Source organism: Nothobranchius furzeri, chromosome 19, assembly GCF_043380555.1.
Source record: "Nothobranchius furzeri strain GRZ-AD chromosome 19, NfurGRZ-RIMD1, whole genome shotgun sequence".
Lineage (NCBI taxonomy): Eukaryota > Metazoa > Chordata > Actinopteri > Cyprinodontiformes > Nothobranchiidae > Nothobranchius > Nothobranchius furzeri.
The window spans coordinates 14,489,080-14,501,054 of NC_091759.1; the positions used below are offsets into that span (position 1 = coordinate 14,489,080).

Below are 11,975 nucleotides of genomic sequence, written 5' to 3' on the forward strand. Positions count from 1 at the left end.
TGTCCTGGGCCCACTCATCACGCCTGTCTGGCCACGCGGGCTTCTCACGGACTCTTAGGTTCCTCAAACGAGCTCTCTGGTGGCCACGTATGGAGAGAGATGTAAAGGACTATACGAGTGCCTGTGACGTCTGCGCCCGCTCCAAGACATCCAACCAGGCCTCGGTTGGTACCCTCAGACCTCTTCCGGTACCCAGCCGCCCCTGGTCCCATGTGGGGTTGGACTTCGTCACAGGGCTCCCACCAGTCAACGACCTTAATACCATCATGACGGTCTCTGACCGGTTTTCTAAGGCTGTTCACTTCATCGCCCTTCCGGGCCTCCCCTCGGCCCGACGCACAGCTGAGTTGTTCCTGGAGAATGTGGTGCGTCTCCATGGATTTCCTGTCGACGTGGTCTCGGATCGTGGTCCCCAGTTCACGGCCCGGTTCTGGAGGGCTTTTTGTCATCTGTTGGGAGCATCAGTCAGCCTATCTTCGGGCTATCACCCGCAGACCAACGGCCAAACGGAGCGGGCAAACCAACAACTGGGTCGGTACCTCCGCTGCTTTGTCTCGGCCCAACCCTCGCAGTGGCCTAAGTGCCTCCTCTGGGCTGAGTTATCCCACAATCTCCACACCTCCTCAGCCACTCTGATGTCCCCGTTCGAAGTCTGCTATGGCTACCAGACCCCGGTCTTTGCCCACCAGGAACCCGAAGTTGCGGTGCCGGCCGCTCAATCCCTGGTGAGGCGCTGCAGGAACGCCTGGATAAAGGCGCGGGCCTCCATAACCCGAGCTAACGCCCGTTACTCTCACCAACACCTCCGCCGACACCGTCCTGGTCCCTCATATTCTCCAGGGGATAAGGTCTGGGTGTCCACGGCAGACCTCCGTGTCCGTGCCGGGTCCAGGAAGCTCTCTCCCCGGTTCCTTGGGCCTTACCCCGTGCAAAGGGTCATCAACCCGGTCACGTACCGGTTGCGGCTGCCTGCGAGTCTCCGCATCCATCCCACCTTCCATATCTCCCGGCTCAAGCCCTACGTGGAATCCTTCCTCCTTCCGCCTCCGGCTCCGGCGCCTCCGCCTGCCCGCTTCCTCGACGGTGAGCCCATCTACACCGTCCGGCGCATCCTGGACGCTCGCCGCAGGGGACGGGGCTGGCAGTATCTGGTCGATTGGGCGGACTACGGCCCTGAGGAACGCTCCTGTGAGCCGGCCCGCTCCATCTTGGACCCTGCCCTTGTCTCTGACTTCTGGGACCGCCGAGGTCGCCCTGGGACTTCTGGAGCCGTCCCTGGACCGGGGGGTCCTGTCAGAACCCAAGCCCCCAAACCGGCCTCTCCCAGCTAACCGGCCTCCATCTTGGACCACATTTCCCAGCAAGCTCCTCGCGGGAACTCCCGGCATTCTCCCAGTCACATCCAAGCCTATATATGGAAGACGCCGCACCGGCTCTTCACTCAGTCATCGTTTCATTGAAACCCCTGATCAGAGTTCTCTACCGAATAATCCAGACATCAAACATCCTTACCAAGTTCAACTCCCGTACCCAGTCGACCATCGTGACACTCATCATGTACAACACAAATGCATAACTCTAGTTTATGAGGATGTTTTTGTGAAGATGGCAACTGTCCTGGTCTGTGTCTGCCTCTTTCCTCATGTGTCTCCTGATGTCCTCCATCCCTCTCTAGATTCCCCTTTTGTGTCTCATAGCGCCCTCTTGTGTCTTTTGTCTGTGTCTCACTTATGTGTCTTCTGTTTGTAGCTCCAGCCTTTTTGTCCCCAGCTCCATCCTGGTTTGCTTCATGTTCTCTGGTCTCCCCACCATATCTCTCAGGTCCCGTGTTCCTTTAGTCTTCTCCAGTCAAAGTCAAAGTCAAAGTCATTTATTGTCATATTCTCCACATGTGCAGGACATACAGAGAAATGAAATTCAGTTTCAGTACACACAATTCGAAGATCAGACATACGTGGGTAAGACACATAACAAGAATTGGTGACTGCGGTCATTCGCAACATGAGTCGCGCTACCTTAATAGTTAGATGAAGAGGGTGTTACATGAGGAAAGTTCAGGGAGGGGAAAAAAAAGGCATTAACAGGGTTACACCAGCAGGGTGTAGCACTCTAATACAAAAAAACACCCGACATGGAAGCACAGACAGCACGTATACAACATCAGAGTCCGATGGGGAGGTGGGGGTGGGCGGGATCCTGAAGCCTCCAATGGGAGCTGCCAATGCGGCGCATTGACCAGCTGCAGAACAACAGGTGCGAGGGAGAGATAAGGAACAGAGAGCACATTGAGGTCCCTGCAGACATGTCAGCCTGAAGGAAGAGGGTGAAGGTCGGGACACAGCATCTGTCGGCATTCCTCCTTTTGTGGGGGTGTGTTGAGGCAGCCTTGAGAGGCTGCTATGGCGTCAGATAAGTCAGTCATCCCTCTGCAGTGTTTATAGTTTCAGCTTTTCGTTTTATTAGTCTATTTTATATGTTTTGTCCCACCAGTCTTTGTAGTTCTCCTTCCCTTTAGCATATTAGTTATGTGGTTGCTTTTCTTGTTTTTAGGTTTTTTCTTAGGTCATGTGAGTTCCCTCCCTGATTAGTCATTGCTTTCACCTGGTCCTCCCCCCACACACCTGCAGCTCATCTGCCTCCCATCATGCCCCAGTGTATTTAAGCCCTGTCTCGTCTCTGTGTCTGGTCGGTCCATTGTTGTTTGTTGTAATTCTGTCAAGTTCTTCTTGTGCCTCTTGTATTTTTGGATCTCCAGATCTCTGTCTGGATTTTTGGACTGTTGGCTCCCAGCTTTTTGGATTACTTTTGTTTTTTGGTTACTCCTAAAATAAAGGATTTTACTTTACATCTTCCCCAGCCTCGTGTCATCCTGGGTTTCCCCAGATCGTGACAGCAACATGTATTCAAGTCTTCTAAAATAAAATTAAAAAAAAAATTATGCTGAAGTCATAATTCTAATAACGTTTTGAAATGTATTTTTCTGAAATGTTTGTTTCTCAAGTTTGAGGGGAATGTTTTTGGTTTTTAAACGAAAAGGAATGGAGGAGCAAGGCAACACACCGCCGCTGGCTTACCTCTCCCAGAATTACTTTGGGGACCGCCTAGGCTTGCCACCCCAAACTTTTCTCTGGCCCCGCCATAAAAAACTTCTGGGGGCACCACTGGTAGGTATGGAGAATGAGCAGAACTTTCAGAGAATCACTGATGGTTTAACACTGTCATTCGCTCGAACCCGTTTTATTTTACCACTGTTGTGAGCTGCTGTGAGTGCAACATTGTGCTTTTTGCACCTTTATCATGATTCAGACTTCTTCTGCAGCAAGAACGCAACGGGTTTGTTTGCTTTTAGTAAGGATAAATAGTTAAAAAAATCTTGACGCTTCAAAAATGTTTACATATTATTGCCTGAAGGCAATTAAATATGACTGATGACCTTTAGTTGTAATGATCCTCACATGTGCTGTTATTTCTTACTGAGGCGGCTATCTTACAAACAAAATCTGAATGAAAATGAGAATGAAACGGAGAAGCTGATGTTTCTGAGGAGAGTGTCTGCTTTGCACTTTAGTGCTGCCCTTTTGTTTACATGTAATTAAATTAGCTTTGTTCCTGTGGGTGCCCCCTCGACAAGAGGACAGCTTAAAACGAGCAGACAGATGACCCGCTCCTGGTCGGCTCCAAAGCTTTTCCTCAAACGTCTCATTTCATGTTCCTCCTCTCTTACATTTTGTTATTCACATAATTTGTGTTTTTCTAAGTCTTGGCCACCATCTACATAAAGGTGACTGAGTCTTGCTGAGAAAAATCTTTAAATTAAATACCTTTTAAATGTATTTAATTATTTTTAGCAGGAACCTGTCAGAGCCATTCTTACCCCAACATCAGATTTAGTGGTTAATTTATCACATTTAACAATTATCAGAAGCCTGTTAATCATTCATTGACATAAATACTGAGGCACACCCATTGAGTGGACAAGGGGGACCATGGCCACCCCAATATAATAGTTAGCCACTCCACTGGCCCCCCCAGAATAGACCACCTCCTCGCTCCCCTGAAAAAAATCACATTGATGTTCATAAAATTAAACATTCATCTTTAATCTAGAGAAAAGTGTTAGCCAATAAATAAATTTGGTCTAACATAATTTCAATAGATAATTTCATAAATACATCATTATATGTGTGTGTGTGTGTGTGTGTGTGTGTGTGTGTGTGTGTGTGTGTGTGTGTGTGTGTGTGTGTGTGTGTGTGTGTGTGTGTGTGTGTGTGTGTGTGTGTGTGTGTGTGTGTTCACAATAAAAAGGAAAAAGAATCCCAATAGTATTTGTGGCTTTTTTGTTATTCAAAAGAAAACAGGTTTTAATATTCTAAAGAAAAAGGAGATACGTGATATTTTGCCTGAAATGTTTGTGTTTCCCAAATTTGAGGCAAACTTGTTAGATGCATAATGTTTTAAATAAAACATAATGAAGGAATAATGCATGGCTTAAGGCTAAACACCTCCCAGAGTTGCCACAGAGACCAATTTGGTGAGTCACCCCAAAACTTTCACTGGGCCCCCCAGTGACAATTATCTGGGAGCGCCACTGCTTACAGAAGATTAGATTTTCAAAAACCTGGATGAGATACTCTGGTTAATCATTGATGTTTTTTGGGGTGGATCAGGATGTAAAAACCTTGCAAATCCAGAAGGGACACCTCACCTCAGTTTGAACCCCTCTTCTCCACAGAGGCCTCCTCTGGTCACTGTCTCGCGCTAACAGGCTGAGTTCAGCTGCAGGTCTCAGGGAAGGCCACGATAGTCTGTCTGTCTGTCTGTCGGGCATTCTGAGAAACTTCTTTTTTTGCAAATATCTCCAAATCTGAAAGTTACGACTTTTCAGGTATGAACATACTTACTGAAAAACTTGCAAGTCATCTCTCTCTCTCTCTCTCTCTCTCTCTCTCTCTCTCTCTCTCTCTCTCTCTCTCTCTCTCTCTCTCTCTCTCTCTCTCTCTCTCTCTCTCTCTCTCTCCTGTAAAGCATATATCTATCTATATATATCTATATATATATATAAAAAACTAAAAAACTCGCTGCCCCTATAATAGTATGCTGTATATATATATAAACTATTTCCCACTAAATAAATGAGTCATTTTCAAATGGATGCCGTTGTTTTCCACATTCCAGTCTACGTATCCAACAGGGAGCATCTGATTGAGTGTCTTCATTTAACATCTTCCAACATGAAAAATGACTTTCTCTTTAGGTTCAGCAGATCCTGTCCCTGGAGCTGGAGGAGTTACCCAGAGGGGACGAGAAGTCAGCATTTCTAAAACACAAAGAGAGACTGTAGCAGCTGTTAGCCACCGTTGCGGCGTGCATGAGCATCTCTTGTTTAATGAGCAATACCCTCAGACTGCGTGGATGGGAATGCACAAAGGGACTCGCCGCTTGTGTGGAGTCGGAGGCAAATATTCAAAATGCAATGTGCTTAGAGGAGATTACAGAGAAGCAAACGTTGAATCTTGCAGAACAAATGAGAGGCTGATTAAAAATACAAGCTTGTATAAATGCGTGTATCCGAGGCTGTGGAAGCCATTTGTCAAGTTGTTCACGGATCTGTCCTCTGCAGCAGTTTTGCAGGACTCTTATCTTATTTTTCCTTGTCGACCTTATCTAGTCAGGGCAGCGCCAGCACAAGTTAATAGAGCATGTTGCAAGTAGCCTGAGTTAAGTTTGTTATCGACTTATCACTTGGGAGGGAGCCGGAGTCCAGATAACCAAAAACACACCCAGATCTCATCTAGTAGTAGAGCCATTCATCAGTGTGGAACACAGTCTGGTCCGCTTGCATGCATTTATAATGATGTACTCCAAGTGTGTGTGTGTGTGTGTGTGTAAGTGTGTGTGTGTGTGTGTGTGTGTGAATGGTGGGGAGCCAATGTAAACAGGGAGGGTTATACTATAACATGGCTGTGGGGTTTTTAATAGAGTCTGAGAGTGTCAGACAGCTTTAAAGCAGCGCAGAGGCAGACTCGTGGTGACTATGTCTACCGCTGACAGCGTTTGAGCTCATGATGAAGCAGGCTGCAAAAACAGTCAGTGACACAGTGCTCACCAACCATATGTGCTCTACTGTTTGGAAAATAAATCTATTAGTCATGAAATCATTTTAGAGCTACTTAAAGAAACAGGTGAGTGAAAATGTTCCGATTGGCTCACATATAGACATGAGATACTTAACAGAACACTCTAAGAAGTTAAATGTTTTGTCAGCTGGTTCCCTGAAAGGCCAACGTCACTGAAAAACCATTTTTTTAATTATTGTTTCTGATTATAATCGGCCACTTTGAGATTGTCATGCAGGTTGAACATGAAAATAGTCTCCTACACCTATCTGCTGCATCAGCTTCTGCTATAAAATAGCAAAAAAAAAAGCCGGACAGATCTACGTCACACTGTCTCTTAACATTCATGGACTCACCCATCTTGGCTCATGATGGGGAAGGCTCTTGTTGGTTAAGCATCCAGGAAACAGCTAACTGTTAGCATTAGCAACTCCACCACACAGGAGAACTCCTCCAGGTGTGGTATTTGTGGAAATAAAACATCAACGTTGCAGAACAAACAGTCAGTGGTAGTCGTGTTGCTGTTAGCCAATCAGAAGCGAGATGTCCAAATATCTGGTTTTCAGACTCCAAATCCTGCCGCGCTCTGCCATTCTCTCCTCCAGCTGACTTCTATGTCCTCAAACAGGCGCACTAGAGCTTTTTTTCCCCCAGAGAACGTCTTACGAGACATTCATTCCTACTATAGACCAATGCAAATGTATTACAAACATGAGTGAGGTTGACCTTTAAATCTAATTGCTTGAATGTAAAGCCTTACTATTAGCATACAAACTTGTGTTGTGACTCGATGTAATCTGCTGCGTTTACTTAAATAAGACAATTTGAACTAATCTGAAAAATGAACTGGACTCAGTACACTGATAATCAGGTTCAATTGCAAGGTTTACTTAGTGAAACGCCTTGAGATGACACTTGTTGTAATTTGGCTTTATATAAATAAACTGAACTGAATTAAATCATTCACAATTTCTTAGCGTGTACATGTGTTAGGGTGGCAGGTTATCCCACATATGTGAATATAAAGTCTGGCCACAACCCACAGACAGAGCTCTGACTTGGGGCGGCAGCTATGGTTGCCTTTCAAACTGTCTCCTCGCGCTATTGGACAAAGAACAACGTGACATACTCAAAGCTACAAATCTCAGTCGGTGGGGCGGTTCACCATACGCTGTCCAAGAAGACCCAAATTCAGCCACTTAAAACAAGCCGCCATCTTTGTTGTTCTGCTTCATTGCACTAAACCAGTAGAGCGCTGTGATTGGAATAACGTGAAAATGATCAGGCCAATGGCAGACCGGTAGGCAATAATAACTTCTTAAGTCTAACGCAAAACATGGGAACATAATAAAAATGACCCAATGAGACCATAAAACTACAGGTTCTGTTTAAACCCTCCCCCCTTTAGTGATGTGAAGGAGACATTTTCATTCATCCAACTCTGTCTGAAATGATCTGTGTGGTTAATGCTGACTTTCTCCCGTCAGATTGTCAGAAAACTGTCCAAAACCCCCGTGGGAGAAGATTTTCTCTCAGTCTGAGCACAAAGAATTTAGACACATTTGATCTTCCAGCCAGTTCAGACAACAGCAGCTGCCCTATCATATTTCTCTTTGGTGTTTCTGAGCATTTTAGTTTCAGCCCAAAGAAGAAATGTGGAACCAAGTATTTTGTTTACCTAAGAATATGAGAACACAATCATTCACCCACGTTTTGACCCCAGATCATAAAAACAAAAACATTTCCTTCAAATAAAAAGGAAGGTTTGCTACTTTATCACTGGATTTGTTTGGTGTCTGCATGCTCAGGGAGGACAATGAGCACATTTTCTCCCCGGAGATTGGAATTCGAGATCAAACCAAAAGCTACAAGAAACAGGAGCTCCTCCAGGTACCAGATGGAGGAACACCACTTAAAGGTAGCACTGGCAAAGAAAAGCATCTCTGGTGTGTTTAGCCTGGACCTCACTGTGCATTTTTTTTGTCTTCCTAGGCAAATCTCTTGTCGTGAACAGAATCGTGACAAAAATGGTGAACGTGAGGGTGTGGAAGTCTGCGGCTGTCCAGTGTGACCGGTTTTGCAACAGCTTATTGAGAACTTTCACGACCAAAGTCAGACTCCAACAGACTTGAAGCAGTGCTTGAAAACCTACAACTCTTGTCTGCAATCGACCAATGAAAATACACCCAGGGAGTACAATGCAAGAGAAGAATAGTTGTGTTTGGTCATTAATCAGGGCTCCTGGGTCATTGTGAGCCCCAACAAAGTTTCACGCGCTAAATCCAGATAAAACTCAAAAAATGAGAGTATACAGGCTGTGTTTTTTTTCCAGTAATGCCATTTAGACTGAGAGACCATCTAAAGGCTCGGAACCTTTTGCAGGTGTTTTGGATTCATTAGCTGATTAGAGTGTGACGCTTTGAGCCTAGAAAATAGAACATTTTCCAGGATATTCTCATCGAGATTTTGGATTTGGGGTTTTCAAAAGCAAAGGAGCACTCTCCACCATGCCGTCATGAAAATAAATAAATAAATAAATAAATGTTAGGGGTCAGGGGGCCCAGGGTCATTTAGCCATAATCCTCAAAACTATAACAAATATAATCTTGAAATATCTTACTTTGCATGTAATGAGCCTATCTCACGCAGTAGTTTCACTTTTTAATTGAATTACTAATATAAATAAACTTTTGTACCATATTCTATTCTTTAGAGTTTCACCTGTAGAAGCTCAAAGAATGGTTTCCAATTGTAAAACCCTCTTTCTATGACACCTGTAGAGCAGTGGCGCCCCCAAGGGGTGGCCAAGGCCACCCCTACAAAATTGCTGGCCACCTCGCTGCCCCTACCTACCCAGGTAAGACCAGTGTTCTTTAATAGGTTGTATTAATGTTCGTACAAAACATAAATTTATGAAAATGAATAAAGGAGCATTTCTTGCATCACTACATGCTAAACTTTCCTTGAGTTACTACAAGATCCAATTTCACTTGCCCCATGGCCACCCCTACAAAACTGTTCTGGGGCACCACTGCTGAAAAGCATTCAGATAGATAGAGTATTAAGCCTTATTTATACTTCTCAGTATGCGTCGGTATAAAGGCAAGCAATGCCATAATGTGTCGGTACAAGAGCTTTCCAACGGGCTTGCAGAGGGTGATGCAGACATGCCCCAATTTTTATCTAATAGTTTAAAGTGACAGAGACCGCAATCTTGTGATTGGTCAGAATGACACTTTATTGGTGGACGGAAAAGACGATAAATGTGAGTTCAGAAGTGCCGACCCCATGAAGAGGTGGATGGGGGACAAGTCTGTTTGTGTTAAAAAGTTGCTGAAATACATTAAAACAATGTCTGTCGTGGACTGGATACGCGACTGTATTGTGGCAGGATACCCAGAATAGCACTACGCCCTCTGTTGTCCTGGAGGGGGATTGCTTTGCAACACTCCCGACAGAAAAGTCAGAGAGCAAAACTGTCGATGCCTGTGTCTCCCTTGCGGAGCTGATGGACAAATATAAATTAGAATTTTAGGATTAATACCTTCATCAAAAATTTACCAGTTCTACACATCTACTGCCCTCTACTGGAGAAGGAGCAGGTGGTAAGGGCCAATTTTGTTTACTTATTTGTGAAATAATTACATAATAAAATGAAACTGGTTTTTCTAATGTTATAATAACTTAGATAATAAATTGTTCAATTAAATAAACAAAAAACACATATTTTTTAGACAGATTGTTTATCAGGACTTTGACCCACAGTGGGGTCCCGACTCAACACTATGGGTTATAAATACTGAGAGGTTGTTGGAGTGGAGCATGAAAATGCACTTTTAGACTTCACAGATGCAAGCTGATGCTTCTGTAACCGAGTAAAGAAGGTGTGTGTGTGTGTGTGTGTGTGTGTGTGTGTGTGTGTGTGTGTGTGTGTGTGGTTGCCCACAGCGTGGTGGTGAGCTGCAGTCCGTTCCTGCCGTAGTTGAGTGAACTACATGGATATTAGCGGTGCCGAGCCACATCCACCGACCCACCGAACCGGGAGGACTTCAAAGCCATCGCGTGTCCAAAGAGCCGCTCGGTTACCGGCAGTGTGACTCGGTGAGACGCCTCGGTGTGTAATTACAAGTCCGTTGCACCAGTTTACAGCTGCTTAACATCGGATTAAAACCTGCCGGTGCGTCGTGATTTAGTGCGTCAGCCAGCCGGAGCGGAAAGGAAAGGAGAGCTCGGCGGGAATGGCTTCGTCTCCGTGCGGGAACACGAACTTTGATTCCGGGCTGGAAATCAAAACTCGCTCGGTGGAGCAGACGCTTATTCCTCTAGTTTCGCAGGTGAGTACCCCCTCTGTTTAAACTTCCGCCACAGCTGAGTTCGAGGTGGATAACTCTTCATGTTTACCTGTTTGTTTTCCTTCACGTGCCTCGTTTGAAATCATCCCCGCGTGCGGCAAAAACAGCTGGCTTTGTTTTTTTAAATGTAAACAGCGATTTCCTTAACCCACAGTGCAGAAAACACCGCTCTAGAGCTACATTTAAGTTGAATAAAGTAGGATTTTATAACTTTTTAATGTTTTGAAACATGATGCATAGCCTGTGTTATGTGAGGACCTCTTTAGATTAAGAAGTGTGCCAAAAACAGCCTCTAAATCACAACGAAGGCTTATGAAATCCCCCTCTCCTATGGGAGTCCCCACACCCAACTATTTCAAAGGCCATAAAAATTTTCCCAGAAGCTGCCAGTCCAGAGCTGAGCTGAGCTGTGGCCCCCACTTCCCTTCCCGAGCCACGTGCTTTGTTTTACAATAAACACAATAAATGAAATACCTACTTAAGGCCGACTTTCAACAACTCTTACCTCGTGCCTGCCTTTTAAAGTGTGGAACTTGAGTCAATGAGTTAATTGGGATAAATAGTTCTATTACACATAGTTGAATTTCTATGTAATAATGGGCTCTTGAAATTGTTGGACTGAGAAGGACTGGAACATGTCAGATAAGAGTTTGTTTCTGCCTGGTCCTTTTTAAACGTGACACATGACGAGCCTGATCACTATGGCCCAATCTCAATACGCCCTGGTGTCTTCAGCAAAGTGCACTTGGAGAAAGTGTGCAGTAGGGTTCACGTGCATAGTACACAAGTGCATGGATGTAATTTTTTTTGGGGGGGGGGACACAGGGGGGACATGTCCCCCCCCCACTTTTTCCAAAGTCAAGTTTTGACCCCTGCACTTTACAACATCCAAAAACAATATTACGCTATATTAAACTGACACTGGTTGAGCTCTAGGGCCAAGCGGAAAACAGCCGTTAGTGTTGAAGCCTGTTTCCCATTAGCGCATACTGTAAAGACACCCCCCCCCCCCCCCGTGTCACCCCCCCCCACTTCTAAAGCGAAAATGACGTCCATGCACAAGTGTGCAAATAATTACCGAATTGAGACAGGGAGCATGGCGTCATCGATCCCAACTCATGCCGGGGATGTTGGTCACTGTGAAGCTTTTTTCAAAAACCTTTATTAACAACTTTCAAACAAACAACAAAGCAATTATTTGAAATAAATGTCACTTATTTGCTTCTTTGTCTAAAACATTCAGCATCAAATAATCTTCCTAAAATGAACTACTTTAATTAGAAAATACATATTTTCAGAAAAGGAACTTGAGGCGTTTCTCCTGCAGCAATGACTTGTGGGTAATTCCCTTGCCCGAGGTCTGCTTCGCTGCGGACTTGGGTGAAGTGCAGATTAAGGGTGCAATGGGGGCGTGGTCAACTTCCGCACTTGAGAATCGGGACACCCTACGTATTCACACACCTGGCCGGGCACGCGCAAATGAAGGGCGCAAGGGTGCAAGTGCGAG

At 45.0% G+C, this 11,975-nt stretch overlaps 1 protein-coding gene across 3 annotated transcripts in view; it reads left to right on the forward strand.

The window, feature by feature from the left end:
- Positions 1–10,007: 10,007 nt before the first annotated feature.
- ctnnal1 (catenin (cadherin-associated protein), alpha-like 1) overlaps positions 10,008–11,975 on the forward strand; it is an 86,651-nt gene continuing 84,683 nt past the window's right edge. For 2 of the 3 annotated variants that reach the window (XM_015973306.3, XM_070547657.1), the window contains exon 1: positions 10,012–10,450. In XM_015973306.3, coding sequence (XP_015828792.1) covers positions 10,355–10,450 — 96 coding nt within the window. In that variant the 5' untranslated portion in view covers positions 10,012–10,354. Of the gene's footprint in view, positions 10,451–11,975 lie in introns of all 3 variants that reach the window. The other variant, XM_015973305.3, reaches the window with a different exon arrangement.